Below are 23828 nucleotides of genomic sequence, written 5' to 3'. Positions count from 1 at the left end.
CAGAAGCCTTGCTGGGAGTGAAGCCCCACCTGCTGACTAAAAAACATCCATGGCTAAAACCATGATGTCTCCCCTGCTTTTTTCTTCTGTGACTCCTCAGGGAAAGAGAAAATATTAGTCTTAGAGAGGACTCACTGGAGGGAGTTGCTGGGTGCCTCTTCCTAACGATAATCCATTTGCCTTTTTTCGCATCCCAGTACCAAACACATAGGCCTTTCTTAATAAATGCCTGCTGACTTCTCTCAGAGCTTTAACTTCAGAAATTTTGGTGAGATATAGTCTAATGTGCACATTAACTCAATCAACAACCCAACTATTTTAAATTTTGGGCACCAGAAGCTGCTTTGATTTGAGATTCACCAACTTAGACATAACTGTGTTTTAGATTTATCTTTTAGAAATCATGTAACTTAAAGTTTCCATTGTTAAAATATAACACATACATAACAAATAAAATAAAAGAACATACATCATACCTCAGACATCTAATTCAAGTCTCTCATTTTAACAAATGAGAAGCTGAAGCATTTAGGTAATTTCCCCAAAGGTCCCACAGATAAAAAAATGGGAGAGCCACCGAGATTCCCGTTCAGTTCCAAATCTGAAACATTTCCCACTATAGAACCATAAGGACTAGCAATAGCGATACAAGAGTCCAGAACACTCAAAACACATTTTAATTTTCTTTATTATTCAAAAAACAGATCCTTTTTATTTACTTTTTTGACTCTGTGCTTGTGCCTTCAACACCTTCACAACAATTTTCTGCTCCTCAATCAGGAAAGCACGCTTGATCCTAGATAGAAAACATTTAATGTAAAAATATTTCTGAAATTAAATCTCACTTGATAAGCCTATTGGTTAAAGCAATCAAACATTAAAGCACTTACTACACAGGCATTGCGCTAAGTGCTGGAACAAAAGGCAGGGGAAAACCCTAAAATAATTTTCACACTTTTAACCAGACTTATTAAACTCAAGGCTGACATTTTCCCCAAGTGTAGAAGTTCTTAAACTGGGTCCACGAACTTAAATATAATGCAACAACTTTTTACTTTTTCTCCCCCCCCCACCCAAAAGGCTACATACCATTAAGTGCTATAATCTCACACATATACATTCATGTGCATCTATGTAAGACCATACTATACTTATTTGTGCTGTTTCTCTGAAGGTAGATAGCATCTTCCTTCCTAAGTTCAAGTCTTTCCATACTTGCCTAAATCCACCACAATCCTGCACCACAGCAATATTCTAACCTTATAATGTCCAGTTATTTTAAACAGTCTAATTGATTTCTTTTGAAATCTTATGCCTTTAAAATCATCACTGAGGGTCCCAGACTGCCTGAGGGATCCAGGATACAAAAAATGTTAAGAAGCCCTGCCCTCGGGGAAAGTCACTTCCCTGTCACCAAAGGCTTGCTAGGTAATTATCACAAGTTAAAATGATGATTTCAGATGGACCTCTGGAGAAAACTGAATGGGGATAGAAAGGAATATACTTTTTTCTCGTCAGTACATGGCACCTACACAAAAATTGACCATGTACTAGGGCATAAAAACCTCACAATGCAATGCAGAAAGGCAGAAATATTAAATGCATCCTTTTCAGATCATGATGCAATAAAAATTATATGTAATAAAGCGCCATGGAAAGACAGACTAAAAAATAATTGGAAACTAAATAATCTAATCCTAAAATGATGATTTCAAAAGCTACTTCACATGGATGCCTCTGTAGTCCCTGGATGACCCTACCACTTTCTACCTATCATATAAAGGTAGATAAGACCATTTTAGTTTAATTTTCTCATTTTATAGATGAAAAACTGATGCCTAGAGAGGATAAGAATTTAAACTCAAATCCAGTGCTTTTCCCATCACAACACACTGAGTCCAATGTTTTAATAGTGTATTTTAGGTTTTCAAGACTTCCAAAATTTACATAAGGCCTTGATCTAAAGGGAAGAATATTTAAATCCTAAAACAAATCCAGTTATTTTCAAATAATCCAACATCCAAAAGAGCCTTAGGATGCCAACTCCAAGAAAAGTTTGCTACCAATAAGAGTTGTAATCAAGTGGAAAGGAAAGACAGGGAGGGAAGCTAATCTCACCCCAGGGTTCAAAAAAAGGGAAATCAATTATCAAGATCTAAACACTCAATTTCAACATTATTTCCGAACGCTTTAAGGATGCTCTAAAAGAAGTCTTTTTTAAATATTTCAACATGAATACAATTCTTTTAATCACTCAGCCTTCCAATGAGTAACTGGCAAAATGAGGTAATTTCAAATTCAAAGAAACCTGGGCTAAGGTCAGATGTACACGAAGCTGGTGAAGAGGCTGCCCCTTCCGCAATAGCCTAGTGGCCCTAGTCTGTGGGCCCCTGCAATGTGTTTGTCCTCTGAAGAGCAAAAGCTGAGCTGGCTTATATTGACAACCTAGCATGGAGGCCACAGGCCCTTCCCCACAGCTCCATCCAGGCGACAAGCACTCGTTTGGGAGTAAAAGGAATCAGGTCTAAATCCTCATCTCTACCGAAGCTTAAGCCAGTCACCAAACCTCACTGGGTGTGCTGTTGTTGCTTAGTTGTTGAGTTGTGTTGGACTTTGTCTCACGCACAACAGGAAGAACCCGAACACCCAAGACTGCATCTCCGCTGTGTTACAGGACATAAACAAATAAGTACGTTTTATGAAGAGAAAGAATAATGAAAACTATGTGGATCCGAAGGAAATGGCGAAGAGCTATGATGCCACTGCTGGGAATATCCGCTGTCCTACTACAGGAGAGCTAACATGAAATACACCTGGAAAAGGAGGCTGAAGCCAGACCACGAAGGGATTAAAATGCCAAGCTGTGAAGCCTGCTGTTTATCAAGGAGGGAAAAAGATTCTAGAGCAGGAGAATAACAGGATCAGTCCTGCGCTTCAGGAAGATTTGTGTAGTTGTGTGATAACCCGGAGTCAGAAAAACTCAAATTAAGAGGCTTTCCTCTATAGAGGTTGGTCCCCATCCCTCCCCACACACTTTAAAGCAGCTGGTGATGAAGGGCCAGAGTTTAGGGATGGAAAAACCAATTCTGGCAGTCACCTGCATAAAGAGCTGATAAGGTAAAAAAAGGGGATAGAAAAGGAAGAAGGCCCAGGAGAGAGCCCTGGGAGAAATGCCCACAATCTGGGGCAGGGCACAGATACTGGCAAGAGAACACCGTCAGGGACGTGAACTTAAGGGCAGTTAACAGTGTCAAAAGTTGGAGAGATCAAGAAAGATGAGGCTTTCAAGAAAAATAAGGCTTTTCAAAAAAGGCTTTCCCGAGCATTTAGCTGTTTGTACATCAGTGCTCACATCCATAAAACCAAAGAGTTAAATAAGATACTTTCTACAAGACACACAACTTCAAATTTAGTCCAATTTTAATCAACCTAGCTACTAATGGGTAACACTGAAATAAATGACAGGACTTCTTGTTTACCCCCTCCCCCAAAGCTTATTATAAAGGTTGGCCTGCTTACCCTAAAATCCAGTAAAAATGCAAATAAACATGTATCCCCCATTTCATATCAATTTTGAGTACTATTAATCTTGAATACAACCCCTTCTCTGCCCTACCCGAATTTTTAACAAGACGGCTTTTACCTGTCACGCACACATTTTGCACACATGGAGCCACCATAAGCCCTGCTAACATGCTTTTTTGTCTTTGACAGCCTCATGAGAACTTTAGGTCTCACTGCACGAACCTGCATAAGAAACAGCACCAACTGTATATTAAAATATGCCTTTAAGAATGTTACCTGGTAGTGTTAGCATCTTTACGATTATGCCACTAGGTGAATAAGCGCTGGCTTCATATAGCTCCCTTCTTAATAGAATTTCCTTTCCATTGTTTTACAACCCTTGGAAGCCAGAAGCCACTGAAGAAATTCACTTTCAAATAAGAAAGTACCCATTAATCCTCCACCCCCCCAACACCTATTACATAGCAGGTAATGCTCTAAAAGGTTGGGGATGGCAAGGCAGAAAACAAAAGTCTCTACCCTCAAGGAGCACACATTCTATTCGTGATGCAGACCCTGATTAATTAGGAGTCCCCAAAATTACAAACAGCAATGTGACAAGCTGATTAAAGAAAAAAAAATAAATATAGAACTTACACCTCGAAGTCTTCCTGGGCACACACCACAGGCTGATTTTGGTGCTTTTCCAACTTTCTTGGTATAAAGGTAAACAATTCTGTTACCTGGGGTTCGTGACCTGTGTCAAAAAGAGGAAAGAATTAGTAAAGAAATTTCAAGAACTTGTAATATTTATAATAAACATAGAAACAAATACTTACAGCCTAGTTTTGTTGGAAGCTGTATTGTAGGACAGCCTACGGCGATATGTCAGACGCTGAACCATTTTTAATTTCTAAACAAAAAGTAGCAGTATTAGTCAAATTCTTAGATTGTGACATCAATTACTTTTCTTGTTTAAAAAAAATTTTGAGTTCCAAATTGTCTCCCTCCCTTCCTACCCATTGAGAAGGCAAGCAATATATATGCCCTTTGGCTTTATCATATGAAATCATGCAAAACATACTTCCATTTTCTATTTATTTTCAACATTTCATTTTTTAAAACTTTTGAACGTTATCACTACATCACATCCAACAAAATATCAATTTTATAACTGATAACCGCACTGAAGCTGTTTATTATATTAAGGAACTGTATTAGGCCTCCCAGGATGGACTCAGGGTTGGAATAGACCTAGAAGATCCATCATTTGGCAGATCAGAAACTGCAGGATTAAAGCCATCTACCTAAGGCCACACACACAAAGTGGCAGAGCTGAACTCAAGCCCTAAAATCTAAATCCAGCACTATTCTATTGGATAAACCAAAGATAAAACATAACATGTTTTTGACAGTTTAAATTTCTCCTCTCTATTTGAGGAAGGAAAAAGCACACCCCTTTCACAGAACAGGAGCTGATATTTACTCCCCTGGCACTACACAGGGACCTCCAACAGAAAAGGAGGGAGAGGAGCCTAGAAAAGCTAACATCCCTTCCCAGACTTAAACGGATAATTTAAAGTTTAAAATCTATAACTTGAATAAGCTTACTGGAATCCAAATCGTGACTGTGACTAGGATTCAGGAAACGTGGGTTCTAATAGCTCTGGCTCCTGGTGAGCTTCCGAGCCACTCTGGCTCCTTCCTTCTCCTCAATTTCCAAATGCAAACCTGCCAGGCCCGGTGAAAACGGCCACAGCCTTGGGGGTCCGCCTGTGGGACTTCAGGAACATGCCTTAACTCCATTTATTAAACCAGAGGAATGGGACTCCACGACCTCCCCTTTCACGCTCTATCTAGGATGCTACAGAGGGGTTGCTAGATGCTAAATGTGCTTTTGCACAAAATGACTCAGAAATTGCAAAAGGGCAAAGGTAAAAAGATAAGTTTTGTTTTTCTTTTTTAATGTGCGTTAACTCAAACTAGTGACTTAGCTTTTCGGTATCAACAATGAGTTTTCCAATTCAACCTAAGCAGCGAAAAAAAGGGCAAGTTTCGGGCACTGATGCCGCCGGCCTCCTCCCCTCCCCCCCCGTAAAAACTGAGCCACGGGCGGGGCCCCAAGGGCGAGTTCTCCGTAATGATCTCCTCCCCCACCACGTCCCCGCGAGCCCCAGGTCCCGGAGGATCCCAAGGACTCCGGCCCCGGAGAGCGGGGTCCCAGGCGTCACCCTCTCGTGGGGTGCCGCCGGAGCCGCCGGGAGAAAGCCACACGCGCTCCGAGCCGCCGTCCGCGCTCGTCGGCGTCTCGACCCCCGAGAGGGACCCATCCCAAGCGACTCCGGCTCCTGCCGCCTGCCCGATGGCGGCGGATTGAGAAGAGGGGCCAAAGGCAGAGAGCAGAGAAACCACCATACCTGTCAGGTCCACCACCGGAAGAGGGAAGAGAAAGTGCGTCCGAGTTCAGAGTTCAAATAGTGACTTCACAGGATCTTCCTTGTGCGTCCCGAGAACGGAAGTTTCGTAAGAAGGGGGAGGGGCTAGTATGGGAGCAGCCATGTTGTACGGCCTCTGACGACTGCCCTACTGCTACTGATGAACTGAAGGTATTCCAGAGAAGTACGTAAATTTGAAATTTAGAGAAACCGAGCCAGGGTTCTTCTCAGATCCTTATAGTATTGAAAGCAATCCCTAAGAGCTCAGCTAGCCGTCTGCTAACCATAACCATGAAGTGTGTGTTATGAACCTGAGTTCAAATTTTGCGTCTGTGACATTGGAAGTTTCTTAACCTCTCTGGGCTTCAGTTTCCTCGTCTGTAAAATAGGGAATTGGGATTGGACTAGTTGACTTCTGAGATACCTTCCATCTCTAGATTATGATGGTGTTGATAAGCATGTATAAAATGCCTTAAAAATACCTCATTTTATATTTACAATATCCCTGGGAGGTAGGTGCCTTATTATCCCTATTTTACAGATGAGGGAACTGAGGCAAACAAGTGACTTGCTCAGGATTACACAGCTTGAGGAGGGATTTGAACTCAGCAATCCCGCTGAATAGAAAGGACAAGTGATCCAGGGCAGGCACTCAGTTTTACCATCTGTAAAATGGAAAGGTTGGAACAGCTCAGCCTTTCTTGTGCCCCTTTGTTACTCTGGTGAAGCCTATAGGCCCCTTCTCAGATAATGTTTTTAAATGCATAATATAAAACGTACAGGATTACAGAAGAAATCAACTATATTTGTACACAGTTATAAAACATTTTGTTTTAAAATTTAAAATTTAATTAAGTTAATTTAATTAAAAAATTTATGGACTCCAGCTTAAGAATCCTTGAAACAGATGATCCCTGGGGTCTGTTTCAACTTCCAAAGTTCTGTGAAAATGTGTTCTGTCCCAGCTTGCAACAATCACTGAGAAGTTTGGAGGAAAAAAAATATGGGGTGGGAGGAATACCACGGAAGACAGATATGACTGAACTCCTCCAGCACTTGTATCACAGACATTTTAACCTATAAGAACTTAGAAATTGAGTCCTTACCAATGAGAAAACTGAAGAATAGGAGACTAAATGATTTGCCCAAGATTTTACAGTTAGTGTCAGAAGCAAGATTCGAACCCAACTGTCCAGACTGCTAAGCTAGTTCCCTGTTTTTCCCCTTATAAATGCATCATACTCACTTTGGCATGTATTATTTGATAGGCTTATTATTCTAAAGAATGGAATGTTTTTCTTTTTTTTTTTTAATTAATTTTTAGTTTTCAACATTCACTTCCATAAGTTTTTGAGTTTTAAATTTTTTCCCTTCCTCCCCACCACCCTCCCCAAGACAGCCCGCAATCTGATATAGGCTGTACATGTACATTCCTATTAAACATATTTTCACATTAGTGATGTGGTAAGGAAGAATTAGAATCAATAGGAGGAACCACCGGAAAGAGGAAACACAACACAGAAGAAGAAAAATAGCAAATAGTAGGCTCCGATCTGCACTCAAACTCCACAGTTCTTTCTCTGGGTGTGGATGGCATTTTCCATCATGAGGGCTTTGGAGATGTCTTAGATCCTCGCATTGCTGAGAAGGGCTAGGTCTATCAACATTAGTCATCACACAATGTGGCTATTACTGTATGCAGTGTTCTCCTGGTTCTGCTCACTTCACTCAGCATCAGAAGAATGGAATGTTGTTCTAAATGAAAACAATATGTACACAGATTGTAGGCAGCGAGGTGGTCTGGAGTCAGGAAGACTCATCTTCATGAGCTCAAATCTGGCCTCAGATACTTCCTCGCTGTCTGACCCTGGGCAAGTCACTTAACCTCTGTTTACTTTGATCCACTAGAGAAGGAAATGGCGAATCACTCCAGTATCCTTGCCAAGAAAACTCCATGGACAGTGTGGCATTTGATCCTCACAACAACCCTAAGAGGTAGGTGCTTTTAGTATCCCCATTTTACAGTTCAGGAAACTGAGGCAAACAGGTTAAATGACTTGCCCAGGGTCACACAAATAGTCCGCATCTGAGGCTGGATGATGTCAAGGCTTCCTGACTCCAAGCCTAGTGCTATAGCTATTGCAGCGTCTAGCTGCCTAGATAACACAATTTCTATTTTTTTTTGGGGGGGAAGCAAAGAATAAGAAAAGCTTTCTTATCTTCCTCACTTTTATAATATTACACATATATACTGATAAGAGTTAATTGCAAATATTTCTGTTTCTACCCAGTGTGACAGCCAAGGGTTATGTACAAGACTGTGTCCAAAGAAGAGTGGAAGGCTGAGAATGCAAGTCACAGCCCAGTGAGGCTATCTGTCCAAAACAGTGGACACAGGTGAGCAGGACCCGGATCTGAGCTGTCATCTTCCTCTGGGCATCAGCTCACATGCAGGGGAGGGAAGAACTCAGGGCTCATGGCTAAGATGGATCACACCAGGAGTCATTCAACTAGTTAACCAAGTGAGTGTGTTCAGGAAACCCAGAAAATTAAGTGGGGCCAGGTTGGGTTCTAAGGATGCAAGCAACAAGGTTTGCTTAAGGGCAGAGTTGGGGAACTCGCGGCCTTGAGGCCACATGTGGCCTTCTAGGTCCTTGGGTGCCACCTTTTGACTGAGTCCAAGTTTTACAGAACAAATCCTTTTGTTAAGGAGATTTGTTCTGTGAAGTTTGGATTCAGTCAAAGGGTGGCACTTGAGGACCTAGAGGGCCCCACGTGGCCTCGAGGCCGCAAGTTTAGGAAATACTGAGAGCCATATTGTTTTCAAGTCCATCTCAGCCGTACATAGTCAAGGAGCCTCAGCTGGCCCTGACAGCCAGACCCATCCTTGGGGCTCAATGACAATTTTTTAAATTTTGATTCAGTTCAATTCGACAGGCATTTTTAAAACAGCAACCATGTACTAGGTGCAGTGCCGAGAGCAAGGGATACAGAAACTGTAACAGCTCCTGCCCTCCGGGAGCTTACATTCTATTGGGGGACTAGGACTCCAACCTGGGCATAAGTCGAAAATTACAAAAGATTTTTGAGACAGGAAGAGTGCTCATAACCGAAGGGACAGAAAATGCCTTACTTTTCTGGGAAGTGCATCAAAGTTGTATGGGGACGCCTAGGTGGCACAGTGGATAGAGTGCCAGGCCTGGAGTCAGGAAGACTCATCTTCATGAGCTCGGATCTGGCCTCCCACATTTACTGGCTATGAGACCCTGGGCAAATCACTTAACCCTACCTGCCTCAGTTTCCTCATCTGTAAAATGAGCTGGAGAAGGAAATGGCAAACTACTCCAGTATCTTTGCCAAGAAGACCCCAAATAGAGCCACAAAGAGTCAAATGTGACTGAAAAAAGACCAAACAATAACATATAACTCTATGAGATAGAGGTGAGAATGGAGGGCATCTCAAACATGGGGGATTATTTGAGCAAAGATGGAGAGGGAGGAGATGGAATGTCACATACGAAGAATGGTGAGCAGACAAGCTTGACTGGAATGGACAGGGTGTGAGGATGACTAACATGAAATAAGACAAGAAAGGTTGTTGTGTGTGTCCTTTGTTCTCCAAGAGGACCATGACATCAGGAAGACGATGCCAAGACTTTCAAGTGGATTGGATTTAAGTGAGGCAGGGCTGTGCAAAGTCACCAGCCTCACTATCTCCTCCAGAGCCCTCTGGGTCCAGTGGCCAGATATAGATCAGGATGACTGAAGATGGTCCTAAGACAAGAAAGATAGATGGGAGGCTGATTATGGAAGGGATTAAATGTCACACAGAAGATTTTGTATATAATCCAGGGGGTGATAAGGAGCTGTTAAAGATTTTTGATTTGTGTGACAAGATCATATCTATGTTTTAGAAATATCAATTTGTTTAATAACTATGTGACCCTGGGCAAGTCACTTAACCCCATTGCCTAGCCAAAAAAAAAAATATGTGTGTGTGTGTATATATATATATGTGTGTGTGTGTGTGTGTGTGTGTGTGTATTTTTGACAGCCAATAGCATTGTATATCACCTCATGCCTACTTTTGAATTCACATACAAGTGAGTGGGATAGACACCACCTACCCAAATAAAAATTCAGAGGTTTCTCTTAGTAGAAACAGAAGTTTTATTCTAGCAAGTCTTGCGTGAGAATTGGGCATCACCTACCCAGGGCGGACTGGAGTAGGGAGGCAGGATACAAGCAGTAAGCAAGCAGTTATATCCCCTTAGACAAACAACTCTAAGAAACACCCTCCCCCCACCTGTTTACCTCAATCTCTTTATCCCCATTGGTTGAGGTGAGAGACCTTACATTCTACCCAGAAACTAAGAAATACATTTTACCCAAAACAAGCTTGGGACCTAGAAGATTGCCTTATTTGGTAAAGATAAGGCTGGGGTGGTGGTTACAAAACAAGGGAGGGGGTGGGTAACAGGTGTATGACCCGATCACATGATTTATAGGAAAACTTAACTTAGGCCCAGCTAATGTTAAAGCTTTAACTAAATTTTGGGGGCATAGCTTCCATTTCACATGAGAAACTTTCACTTGTCCCACATGGTCCCCCCTCCATTTCATAGTTGAAAGTTTGTCACGACAAAACTGGTAAGTTTCTGCAGCCTCCCTGTTTGCTATTTCATCAGGGTTTGACCTTTCCTCTTCTTCCTGACTGACTGTCATCCATTCTTGATTCCCCAATATCATTAGTCTTGTGGACTCACTAGCAGGCTCTTTTAATGTAATCATTCTAGAAAGTGTCCTCTGTACAGTGGTGGTAATTAACTGCATCATGCAAGGGACACACACTGGGAGTAATATGACTCCACTCACTGCTATCAATAAGAACCATAAAACCTGCTTCCACCAAGTTCCCCCAAACCAGGACCACCCCTTTAAGTAAATATGGGAAGGATTAATCTGAGCATTGACAAATCAAAGGGGCAGCCTCTTCATAAGTGCAGATAAAGAGACCCAAAAGAAAACAATAATGCAATTGTCTCTTTAAGATTCAAAAATTATTTTCTTATTCAGCTGTCTGGCAGAGAACATCATCAATGAAGTCCTCTTGTCCATGGTATTTGCTCCAGCCATCTCCAGCACAGCATCCCAGCATCTTCCTCTTCTTCTTCTTCTTCTTGTAGAACCAGCTTTCTGTCCATTCTCCTGCAGAAGTGATCTTAGCACAATTTTAAATCACTATTTCTAGTCCTTATAACCCTGATCATTTTTACAGACTCAATATTAAAATCATGGCCAATTGTCATGTTCAAGAAATGCACATCAGTGTCTTATACTTTACATTAATCCATTATTAATTTCTTCACCAGGGGGATGAGACTTCACTATGGAATTAATCGCAGGCTCCAGTACATACATATCAATTTTTAACACAGTACATATAAATTCTTAAAATTTTTGTCATGCCTTGTTTCTTTGATGGCATTTACAAATCACAAGCCATTCTTCTTTTGACATTATTAATCAATGGTAACAAAACTTTAGATGAGCATGATATTATCCAAATAACTAAAATACCATTCTCACAAGCCCCTGATTATCTCCATACCATTACCAAGAATTAAAAGACCCTAACTCATACCGGAACACAGTCCCAGTTCTAGAATAACCTAAGATGTTCCATAATCAGTTATTTTAGTAAATTTGTTACTATACTTATAAAACCTTCTGATTATAGAAACTAGCCACTAAGAGATTAGAATAAGGGAACAATATTCCCCTCAACTTCCTATCAACTCCAGACAGAGTGTTATGTCAAACTGCACTGAGCCAGACTTAAAGTCCACCAGGTTTCGGTTAAGGAAGGACACCTGGAGTTAGACTCAAACACAGTCAGTCATTAGTCCCGGCAAGTTCCAACAATCAGTTTAAGATATGACTATAATCTAATCCTTTTCTTACGTCTCATGCTGACTACTTGCTCTGATCATAGAAACTTACTATAGAAGGAAAAAGAGCAGGGACAGGTGATATATTAAATATGACAGGATAAAACATCCTTAGCTTTGTTTAAATTCAGATAGAGTAGCAGTTCTCTAATCATGCAGTATCTGTTTCTCCTCATAGCCAAACTCAGGAAAATAGTCAGGTGGGAAACATTCCTTTCCAAAGGAACACAATGGGGAAACTGAGCCAAGAGGATGCCATCCTAGATTGAGGCCAAGATTGTCCCATAGGCCTTTTTCCCAAATAAATCACATTCCTCTAAGCAGACCTCCACCTGTTCTTGTGGCATTTCTCTCAGATACTGATTTGATGCAGACAACTATACCCAGATTTAAACTCAAAACAAATTAGTTATAGTCCCAAGAGCCTTTTACCTCAAACAGCAAGTCTCACTAATCACAGCTTAAAGCCAGATGCAGTTAATTTTGCTCTCGTGGAGTTGCAATAAGCAATATAGATTTACCAGGACTCATACATAAGAGATCTCACTTTACTTCTTTCCTTCTCAAATTTAAACTTGCTCTGGTGTGAAAGCCAGTCATTAGAAATCATTTCCATCTACTGTACATAAACTTGCAACTTCTCAGCAAGTCAAGTTCATTGTCTAGGAACTGCATAATCCTAACAAGTTCTTTTCTCAGGGCAAATGACCTTGCCCACACAGATACAGTAATTAATTATCCCTTTTAGGTTCTAGCATTAAAACAGTAATCCCAAACAACTTAGTTAAAAATCTCACAAATTTCATAAATGATAACAAAACAATTTTAACTGAAAATTCCCTTTAAATAAAAATTTGGAAATTCTATGATTTCTTAAATCCCCAACGGCCAGATTCATTCCTTTTTCTCTTTTCTCTGAAGACACAATTAATTTAACATTCCAGATTATAAAAAAAATTGCCCTTCCAGCAACATAACTAATACAATTGAAAACAGACTCAATAAAAAAATCTTTCTTTCTTTCTAGATTCCCTTCACCAGATTCAACAGTCTCCTGGGGCCACATAGTTAATAAATTTCTTAATGCCAAATAACAATATGTGCTCTTAAAATTATACAAATACACATTTCTAAGTTTAATACCCTTGGCCCTTTATAAAGGGATATTATCCACAAATTCATATATTTCTTCAATATTTCAGTTCCCCATTCATGTCCACATTTTCTTGCGAAAGTTTTACTAACAGTTTGGAATCACCTATTGTAATCAGGTCAGTTTAAAATGTATTGGGCCAGTATTCTAACTACTTCTTTTTGCTTTCCTTCCAGGTAGGCACGTCTGGAGCTTAATAATTAATTGAACAGTAATAATCATAACTCACAATAACCAATATCTTTATCATAGCCAGTATCCATGTTAGATTTAATTAGAACCCACCCACGGATCTAGCCTGAAAGGTGGGTGGACATAATTCCTTCCATCTCTCCATAACTTTATCTATTGGTTTTTAAATTAGGCCAAAAAAAAATTATTTTTCCATCCTTCTGCTTTAAAACATACCACTTCTTCACACCTTCTCAACTTACTTAAACTTTCTAAAGCTATTCAGAGGGTTAAGACCCCCCCACCAAATTACACTTACCAAGACTGCTACACAGCTTTCTTTTTGCATTTCTGAAGGGAGATAATTGAATAGGGCTCTCCCTCCCTCTCTCTCTTCCCAAACTGCCTTTACAACTTTACTATGCACTCTAAACAATTCACTCGTCTTACACTATTTTCAACTGTTCTTTAGTTTCTTTCAATTTACTTTAGTGCCAAACAGTATAATAAATTCTGACTTAAGCATTAATTTAAGAGCATCACATTTCATTTGAAATATTACCAGAATGAATTAAATTGCCTTTGGTTGTGTTCTGGTACACAAAAACTTTTCTCTTTTATGAGAGGCAGAAAAGATTAAGTGCTACCTCTCTTTTTGATCTGAGGGGAAAAGGTTCCCTTTTTTCTTTGTCTTCACACTCAAATTTGGCCAGAATTAGAATGCAGAGAGAGAGAAATTATTTTTTTTCCCAAAAGTTTCAAAACTTCTTACTTTCAAAACCTCTATTCACACTGCGCAAATAAATTATACCTTCCTTAAGCTTTCTACACATACTCCTCTCTCCTACATGCTTAAACTTTCTTGCCTTTCTTTCTAATGGACTTTGATTAAAGTCCCTTTAAAACCGCACATATCTTATTTCTTTCTAATTCTGACCTGACACTTTGAAAATCCTTCTCAATTTGCTTTTTACCAATCATATAACCTAAATAATAAAATATTTTTCTCTCTTTCACTCTCTCATCTACCTGCTCCTCTGAAGCTGCTGTTACCAGGGAGGAAGAGGGGGAGAGAAAGACAGCGACTTTCCAGAGTCCAGCTGCAGCCTTTTGCTGTCTGGCTGCAAAAGATACACACTGACACTCACTCATACCACGCACAGACACAAACACACAAAAAAATAGACATACAACAACCCTCCGCCCTGTAGAATCCTCAAATCATCAAATCATATTTAATCATTTTCTCTCTATCTTTCCCTTTATGTTTTGGTAGTTCATTCCAGTTCTGCAATTGATTGCCTAAAGGACTGTCTATAGGAACCTCACATTTGCACTCCGACTGTGCAGATCCAGATTGTTCCTTTCCCATTCCTAAGCCCTTACCTAGGGAATTTATGGGAGTCGTCACTGAACTCCCTGAGTCTAAAGACTCAGCCGAATCACTGAGGAGGGTCGCCCACTCCTCACCAGTCACCCATGAAGCTTTCTCAGTGGCGTCCTTTCGATGAGGTATCTATTCCACAATTTGATTAGGGCTGGACTCCGCCTAAACCAGAGTCTGCCCTAAAGGGCCCTCACCCTATGCCGATTACCTCCAGACCCCTGAGTGCTTACCTCTGGGTTGCATGCCTACAACTTACTGTGACTGCTGTCACTTACTGGCTGGCCGGAATTTCTTAGTTTCATTTTAATCGTTGGAGCCCTAACAAGCCTTCTGTTTCTCTGAGTCCCTCTCTTCGGGGTTATTTCAAAGACTGGGCAGTAACCTCCCTCTGGGACTCAAGACCTCCAAGAAATCTTGGATGCCCGCTTGGTCTTGACCTTGGCAAGGAAGCCCCCTCCCTAATCAAAGAAAATCCCAGATGATTCCCCAACTGAGTGGAATAGAGACCACCTACCCAAATAAAAATTCAGAGGTTTCTCTCAGTAGAAACAGAAGTTTTATTCTAGCAAGTCTCACTTGAGAATTGGGTATCACCTACCCAGGGCGGACTGGAGTAGGGAGGCAAGATACAGACAGCAAACAAGCAGTTATACACCCTTAGACAAACAACTCTAAGAAACACCCCCCCCCTTGTTTACCTCAATCTCTTTATCCTCATTGTTTGAGGTGAGAGACCTTATATTCTACCCAGAAACTAAGAAATACATTTTACCCAAAACAAGCTTGACAGCTAGAAGATTGCCTTATTTGGCAAAGGTAAGGCTGGAGTGATGGTTACAAAACAAGGAAGGAGGTGGGCAACAGGTGTATGACCCAATCACATGATTTACAGGAAAACTTAACTTAGGCCTGGCTAATGCTAAAGCCTTAACTAAATTTTGGGGCGTGGCTTCCATTTCACATGAGAAACTTTCATTTGTCCCACATGCAAGTGAATGGGGACATTATGAATAAAAGCAAAATTTGGACTTGTTCAATTATGAAAGTACCTTCTATGGGCAAAATATAAAGCTAGATGTTAGGAATATAAGGTACCTGTCCTAGTGGCGTTTATAATCTAGGTTGATAGACACATGAATACAATAATACAAAATGTATTATGATACATACATAACAGAAGGGCAAATCACTCTGCAAGGGTCTAGGAGGCTGATGTCTCCAGATCTGGAATGAGGAATAACCAATTCACTAAATGGAACGTGTGTTAGAGCTAACTTTTGGCAAGGCTAATGCCTGATGATTTCATTCAAAGTTTCATGCTAGGCAGTTAGGTGGTGCAGTGGATAGAGCCCTGGCCCTGGAGTCAGGAAGACCTGAGTTCAAATCCAGCTTCAGAGACGTAACACTTCCTAGCTGTGTGACTCTGGGCAAGTCATTTAACCCCAATTGCCTCACTAAAAAAGAAAAAAATAAATTAAAATAAAATAATAAAAAAACAAAGTTTCATGCTATGGAGAAGGAAATTCTGGAAATAAAATTAATGTTTTATTTATTGAAACATTACTGTACTTTGTTAACCCTCATCAGAGGATTTAAAAAGGAAACCTTGGAAACAAGCAAAAAAAAAAAGAAAGAAAAAAATTACCTTATGATGTATCAACAGACACAAAGAAAGGATTAGGGACCCTAATGTTTGTTATTTTTAAAGCAAGCTAGTCTTCTAAAACTGAATTGTACAGAGCACAGGTATTCTGGGTTATGGGAATGGGGATTCCATGAGAAAATTCTGATATTTGCTAGAATGCTCTGGTGTTCCACTAAAATATTAAATATCAAATTATGTTGTAATTAAAGAATAGGAGGAAGTTTATGCTCCCTGAGATATGTATAGGAAAATGTTCTAGGTGGGGTGCTTGAGAGGGAGCCCCTATCTGGGGAACAGGGCCTACAGGTCAACAGAAGATACGGGGTGTCAACCAGACAAAGACACATTCTAGTGTGGAGTGTAGTAGAGGCAGGAATGGGGAGTGAGACACACAAGATGGCCTTTATTTCCTCCCACCTGAGGAAATTTGGCTGCCATTACTTCTAATATCATATTTGCGTTGTAGAAGGGAAGATGATTCCCCTATCAAGTATAGGACATGTCTCTTCTCAGCTCCCTCTCTTCCCATTTAGTCCCTTTCCTTCTATCCTCTATTTGAAATAGCACAGAGCTGTGGACAGGGCACTGGACCTGGCATCAGGAAAACCTGAGTTCAAATTCCTCTTCAGGAACTTCACTAGCTGGGCAACTTAACCATGTAACTTCCCTGTGCCTTAGTTTCCTCATCTGTAAAATGAGGAAGTTGGACTTAGTGGCATCTAAGTTTCCTTGCCATTCTAAATTTGTTGGGCCTTTCCCTCCCACCCATCTGCTTACCTACTCCCCATCACTTGATAAAGGGCAGCGGATAGAATGCCCAGCCTGGACTCAGGAAGACTCATCTTCTTCACTTCAAATCTGGCCTTAGACTCCCTAGCTGTGTGACCCTGGGCAAACCTCAGACACTTGCTAGCTGTGTGACCCTAGGCAAGTCACTGGACCCTGTTTGCCTCAGTTTCCTCATCTGTAAAATGAGCTAGAAAAGGAAATGGCAAACCACTCTTTGCCAAGAAAACTCCAAATGGGGTCATGAAGAGTCAGACAGGCGGGAACAACAAATCACTTGATAAAAGGGATGAAGAGAAGTGGAAAGAAGTAGAAAAACAATTTATTGCAGTAAGCAAGAGAACAATGTGTATACAATAACAGCTCCGCTAAAACCAAAATCTTTGGAAAACTAAAAATTGTGATCAGTGAAATGACTAAACCAAGATTCCAGAAGACTGATGATGAAACATACCACCTATCTCCCAACAGAGAGGCAATAGACTCAGGGTGCAGAATAAGATAAGAATATATTTTTGGACATGACCAGTATGGGAATTTGTTTTGCTTGGCTGTGCGTATTTGTTACAAAGGTGTGGGTTTTCCCTTTTTTTCTCGTAGAAGTGGGGAAGATGAGCTAGGAGGGAGAGAAAATAAGCTGGTTAATTGGGTAAAATTAAACTTAATGCATATACATTTACTTATTTATTTATTTATTTATTTGCTTTGGAGAAGCATCGCATTAGTTACCTTCTCTTCCTCTCCTTTACTCCCCTATCACACTCGTCTCTCCCCTGGGCAGTTAAATTTGCTCAGCCTATGACACAACCAGCTCTCATTACATACCTTTTATTGCTTCTAACATTCATATCTTCGTTTTAGCCAAGGGGATAATACTGTTCAGGCGTTTGTCCCCCTTGCCTAGCATTGCCCTGATGAGGCGATTCTCATAATGTTGTTGTTGTTCGTCCTCCGTTCTCAAAAAGAGGAACGGTGACAGGATATTCTCAAAAAGAAGGTTGAACTGTGTCAACAAACGGATAACACTGAATATTTGAACGGTCTGATTGGGTGTTGCACCATCTTCCAAGCTCAGCTCTGAAGGTTCCTGGTAAACTGTTCAACCAGAGAGTGTTAGCTGTTGGGATACCTGTCCTTGAATCCAGACCATGTCTCCAATTACAGACACAGTGGCATTAGTATTGGCTATGTGAGGATTCTTCAGCTAATGACAGCCAGAGGGAAAGAGAGATTAGGAGCTTGATTGGCAGAACACCTTTCTTCCATCCTCCTGTTCTACCTGAGAAGCATTCTTGCAAGTCTTGGGCAATACGCTCTTTGTTTCACTGTGAACCTATTGGATTTTTTATTTATTGTCTCAATTGTCATTTCACTTAGTGTAGGGAACTCCTAGGTAAGGGAACCCCTTCTACCAATTCAGATTAGTAACTATTCTGCAATTTAATGGTCTTAGAGGGTTGCCTAGGATACTGAGAAGTTAAATGATTTACCGAGGATTACATATCCTGTGAGTGTTGGAAGTAGTTTTTGAATGGAAGTGCTCTTGACTCTCAGACTAGCCTCACTCTCTGCTATTCACTATAACCCCTCACCCACACCTTTGTTTATATCCATTTACCTCAGTGAAGGTAGCAGCTAGGTGGTGCAATGGATGGGAGTCAGGAAGATTCATTTTTGTAAATCAAATCTGGCCTCAGATGTGTGACCCTGGACATGTCACTTAACCCTATTTGCCTCAGTTTCCTCATTTGTAAAATGAGAAGGATATGGCAAACCACTCCAGTATCTTTGCCAAGAAAACCCTAAATGAGGTTGTGAAGAGTCAGACAGGACTGAAATGACACAATAACAACAACTTCAATGAAACTTTCCCCCCAGAATGACGTAGAAATGTTTTGGATTCCTACTTCAGTGGGAACAATTGTTTTAAATTATTTTCATTTATTTTTAAATATTTCCCAATTACATGTAAAAATTCTAACAATCATTTTTTCAAAACTTAAGTTCCAAGTTCTCTCCTTGCCTCCTGTCCCTTCCACCTTCTTGAGAAGGTAAGCAATTTAATATCAGTTGTACATGTGAAGTCATGAAAAATATATTTCCATATTAGCCATGTTACAAGAGAAAACATAAACAAAATGAACAAGAGAAATAAAGAAATTTTAAAAGTATGCTTCAATCTGCATTCAGAGTTCATCAGTTTTCTCTCTGGAGGTGGATAGCATTTTTCTTCATGAATCTTTTGGAATTGTGTTGCTGAGAATAGCAAAGTCATTCACAGTTGATCATCATTACAATATTGCTGTTACCATATACAATGTTCCCCTGGTTCTGTTCACTTCACTTGCATGAGTTCATATAAGTCTTCCCAGGTTTTTCTGAAAACATCCAGCTTGTCATTTCTTATAGTGCCATAATGTTCCATCACAATCATGCACCACAACTTGTTCAGCCATTCCCCAATTGATGGGCATCCCCTCGATTTCCAATTCTTTGAGTAACATCTATTTAACAGCGAAAGTACTTTGTAGCAAGGGGGAGAATATTTTTTATAGAATGCTTCCCCCATATAGAAAGCTCATAATAACATCATGTTGGTCTTGAAACTTTTCTTTTAAAATGTCATAACCTCATAAAAAAGAGAATTAAAATCCTATTATTTTAATTTACATCTAGCCACAAGATAAGTAAAGTTATCATTGAAATTCTAATTAAATGGGATGATTGACTAAGGTAGGACATCAAAGAAGAAAAGTGAATATGATAAGTCGAAGTCTTATTAATTAGTCTGCGTGGAAGAAATTCCAGGGACGTCAAGCTGAGGCTGCTGGAAGGAAAAAAAAAGCAGACAAGAAAACCCTGGTTTCTTTGAAGTTAGGAACTGAGATAGTGATGGAGGTAATTGTGTCTGACTGGATCCTGTAATGAAGAGCCGTAAATCAAACCTAGGAATAGGAGGAAAGATTCAAGTAACGAATGTGGCTGCCCACCCCCATCCCCCCGCTGCGAAGAAACAGAATGCAGAGCTTACTAATTGACCCACTCTATTTCCCAGTAGCTCTCTGTTATTATTTATTAATTTTTAATTTCTGAATTATTCACGTCCTGGGAAATTATTCTTGACAGGCTGTTAGGCACACCACAGTTAATGGAGGATGAAAGGATGGGTACCAGAATTAGCAGGGATGTAGTCACAGGCTACTGGACTTAATGATTTTGGATAGGAAAATTGATTTCACACAGTGTGTCACTTTATACTACTTTAGGCATACACCAGCTATTTGATTAATTGAGGAATAATCAACTCAAAGTATATTTGAAGTGGAAATGACTCACAGTGTTCAGCTGTTTATTTTTCCCCCTTTCTGAGAGAACTAGATTTTCTTGAAGTTGCTGATTAAAAGCAGGTAGAGTCACATGTGCACACCTTGAATGTATGTATACCTGTTGGAGTCTAATTAATCTCTGAAAGGAAAACCCTGAAGTATAAGAAGAGCCCTGAAATATTTTTGTCTCCCTTTTAACTTGATCTCCTCTTTCTTTTTTCCAGTGCTTCTAAAATATTTTCTGACCTGTCCAGTGGCTCAAACATTAGCTATGATATGTGTTACTGTCAAGGATAATACGTAAGAGAGGGCTATCTTTGGTTGCTTGATGACCTTCGTTTGAAACCGATAAAAACCAGAGTTCTTTTCAACAAACAAAATCTGAGGCCAGATTTGAACTCAGATCTTCCCAAGTAAACATGAAGTGCTTAATGAGTACAGTCCGAGAGTTTCAAAGTTTGGATAAGGTTTCTTCTGCCTTCACAGACTTTACAATCTAGAAGAGGAGTGTAATACATGTAGGACAGCTGGGTGACATAGTGGATAGAGCTCCAGGCCTGGAGTCAAGAAGACTTACCTTAGTAAGTTCAAATCTGGCGTCAGACACTTACTATCTGTATGACCTTGGGCGTTAACCCTGTTTGCCTCACTTTCCTTATCTATAAAATGATCTGGAAAAGGAAATCGCAAACCACTCCAGCACCTGCCAAGAGTACCTCGAATAGGGTCACAAAGAGCTGGATGTGACTGAACAACATTATATATGTAACTGGAACTGACTGATGAGAACTCAACCTTGGGAATATGCACAGGGGTACTCTACCTAAGATCAACCCACGTGAATGCTTATGGAATACCTTCTGGAAATGCGTAATGGTATGGAATGGAGGGCCCTGACCCTCATTCAGAGAATAACCAGGTTTTCTGCCACTGTTTCCTTTCTACACACTTTAGACTTTTCTTACAAGAAAGAAAAGCCTTCTAGCTGACTGTCAGGCCAGAAAGGAGAGCGCCCATAAAAAGTACCAGCTGGCCAAACTGAGTTTTCACTCTCTTTCCTGGCGGTAGTCAAGGCAAAGACTGTTATAACCAGAGGTGTGCTGGCAAATGTTAACAACTGGCTTTCTTGGGAAAAAAAGTGAGCAAGACACTCTTTTAAATTTAATCCACATTATTAACATTTTCTTAATCACTTTCTCAAGTCTAGACAATAAACAAAACTATAGATGAAGCTCTGATTTATGACATTTGCTGATCTCTGAGTTGTAACCACTCATGCTGAACACAATCAGAAGCCTAGCTCCAGCAAACCCTTGCTTGTAAAACCTCTGGGTAGGGAGACAGACATGGTGCCAGTGGTCTGTTTATTCCTACCCAGGCTAACATGAAACCATGAATGCATGGCCCTGCTGTTGCTTCTGTTTCCATTATTCTATTCTTTCCTGTTCTTAGGTGAAAGAGCATTGGAGATGGAATGATTGAAAGAGTCAGCAGAGCTTGCTGACCATGGCTACTATAACCCTGTGGAACTTGATCTAGCCCAGAAGTGGATCAACTTGGCAGCTGAGATGCTATGTCCTACAAGCATTGGCCGGGCCACCCCTGGAAGTGAACCTGATGGTGGGAAGAATGTTGATAGCTACCATGTTAAGTTTGAGGTCACTCTCTTCACGGACCAAACCATAGAGGGAGAAGTATCCCTGGAACTTTGATTCTTGCTATGTCTTTTCAGTAAATGCCCCTTTGTAAAAACTAAGTAGTGTTAACTGGCAAATAATGTTGGGGAAATAATCATTGGTGAATGGGAATATCAAACCAAAGGCATTGAAAAGCCCCACTGTCCTTGAGGGGTATCCCAACAGTCACACTCTGGGGACTCAACCTGCTAGGGCACATGTGGATCAAGAGAGCAAGTCTACTTATCATCACTATGTACACAATAAAACACAGTAAAAATAACATACGATAAGTACAGAAGAGAGATTCAAGCAAAGTGACGTGTGGAGAACTGGTCCAAAGCATATGCACAAATACATTTATAGAAGTCCTGTTTTGTGGTAGCAAAGATTTGGAAGCAAAGTAGATTATGATGATGATGATGATGATGATGATGAAGATGAAGATAATGGTGATGATGGTGGTGATGATGGTGATGATGATGATGGTGATGATGGTGATGATGGTGATGGGTGATGATGATGGTGACGGTGATGATAATGATGAGGATGATGATGGTGATGGTGATGATGATGATGGTGATGATGGTGATGGTGAGGATGATGATGGTGATGATGGTGATGATGATGGTTATGGTGATGATGGTGATGATAATGATGATGATGATGGTGATGGTGATGATGGTGATGATGGTGATGGTGAGGATGATGAGGATGATGAGGATGATGAGGGTGATGATGGTGATAGTGATGATGATAAAATAACATTTATATAGCACCTACTATGTGCTAGGCACTATGCTAAGCACTTTATAATTACCATCTCATTTGATCCTCATAGTAACCCTTGGACATAGTAGCTATTAGTATTATTATTATTATCATCCCCATTGTACAGATTAGGAAACTAAGACAAACAGGGCTTAAATCATTTACCCAGGGTCACCCAGCTAGTAAGTGTCTGAGGCCACATTTGAACTCAGGTCTTCTGGATTTCAAGCCTAGCACTCTAACCACTGTGCCAACTCACTGTGCTCCTAATTAGATGCCTATTAATTGAGGAATAGCTAACCATGTACCATTGTACATAAATGGTGCTGTAAAAGATAATGACAATGATGAATACAGGAAAACATAGGAAGACTTTTACAAACTGATACAATGGAAAGTAATCAGAACCAAGAAAACAGTATAATTTTATGACTTTTGTCATAACTGACTCTTCGTGATCCCATTTAGCGTTTTCTTGGCAAAGGTACTGGAGTGGTTTGCCATTTCCTTTTCCAGCTCATTTTACAGATGAGGAAACTGAGGCAAACAGGATTAAAGACTTGCCCAGGGTCCTACAGCTAGCAAGTGTCTAAGGTCAGATTTGACCTCAGATCTTCCCAAGTCTAAGCCTGGTGCTCTATCCACTGCACCACCTAGCTGCACTCCCCTCACCCCCCAATATAATTGATATTGTTCAGTTGTGTCCAACTCTTTGTGACCCTGCACACCAATACTGTCCATGAGGTTTTCTTGGCAAAGACACTGCAGTGCTTTGCCATTTTCTTCTCCAGTAGATGAAGGCAAACAGAGGTTAGGTGACTTGCCCAAGGTCATACAGCTAGTGTGCGAGGTGGTATTTGAACTCAGGCCTTCCTGCCTCCCAGCCCAGAACTCTATCCATTGAGCCATCTAGCTCCCATAATAAAGACTACAGCTATGTAGACTGAAAGACCACCACCACCACCAATCACAAAATGTTGTAACTGGATTTTGTGGAATTATAATGATCAAGTTAGGCCTCAT

General features: G+C 40.5%; 2 protein-coding genes across 2 annotated transcripts; one reads left to right on the top strand and one right to left on the bottom strand.

Annotated features, from left to right (window-relative positions):
* Positions 1-670: 670 nt before the first annotated feature.
* RPL34 (ribosomal protein L34) lies at positions 671-5985 on the bottom strand. The gene is made up of 5 exons (XM_021001401.1): positions 5922-5985; positions 4344-4417; positions 4162-4261; positions 3644-3747; positions 671-796 (listed from the first exon to the last, which is right to left on the bottom strand). The coding sequence occupies exons 2-5, from the start codon at positions 4406-4408 to the stop codon at positions 712-714; spliced, it is 354 nt and encodes a 117-aa protein (XP_020857060.1). The 5' UTR covers positions 4409-4417; positions 5922-5985; the 3' UTR covers positions 671-711.
* LOC110218620 (uncharacterized) lies at positions 5515-22114 on the top strand. Its single transcript, XM_078148841.1, has 5 exons — positions 5515-5598; positions 5682-6123; positions 7848-7934; positions 8231-8336; positions 21811-22114. The coding sequence occupies exons 1-4, from the start codon at positions 5515-5517 to the stop codon at positions 8233-8235; spliced, it is 618 nt and encodes a 205-aa protein (XP_078004967.1). The 3' UTR covers positions 8236-8336; positions 21811-22114.
* Positions 22115-23828: the final 1714 nt, after the last annotated feature.

Source organism: Phascolarctos cinereus, unplaced genomic scaffold (genome assembly GCF_003287225.1).
Source record: "Phascolarctos cinereus isolate Bilbo 61053 unplaced genomic scaffold, phaCin_HiC Scaffold_9;HRSCAF=440, whole genome shotgun sequence".
Classification (NCBI taxonomy): domain Eukaryota; kingdom Metazoa; phylum Chordata; class Mammalia; order Diprotodontia; family Phascolarctidae; genus Phascolarctos; species Phascolarctos cinereus.
Note: the sequence above shows the minus strand (reverse complement) of the source record. Positions and strands in the feature narration are given on the sequence as shown.

Bases quoted from the DNA above. Each gene is read 5' to 3' on its own strand.
- RPL34 (XM_021001401.1), bottom strand. From the start codon at position 4,408: ATGGTTCAGCGTCTGACATATCGCCGTAGGCTGTCCTACAATACAGCT. The intron at 4,262-4,343 runs GTAAGTATTTGT...TTTTTGACACAG, and splicing joins GCTTCCAACAAAACTAGGCT to GTCACGAACCCCAGGTAACA. The intron at 3,748-4,161 runs GTAAGTTCTATA...TTTCTTATGCAG, and splicing joins GCCCAGGAAGACTTCGAGGT to GTTCGTGCAGTGAGACCTAA.
- LOC110218620 (XM_078148841.1), top strand. From the start codon at position 5,515: ATGAGTTTTCCAATTCAACCTAAGCAGCGAAAAAAAGGGCAAGTTTCG. The intron at 5,599-5,681 runs GTAAAAACTGAG...CGCGAGCCCCAG, and splicing joins GCCTCCTCCCCTCCCCCCCC to GTCCCGGAGGATCCCAAGGA. The intron at 6,124-7,847 runs GTACGTAAATTT...TTGATCCACTAG, and splicing joins ACTGAAGGTATTCCAGAGAA to AGAAGGAAATGGCGAATCAC.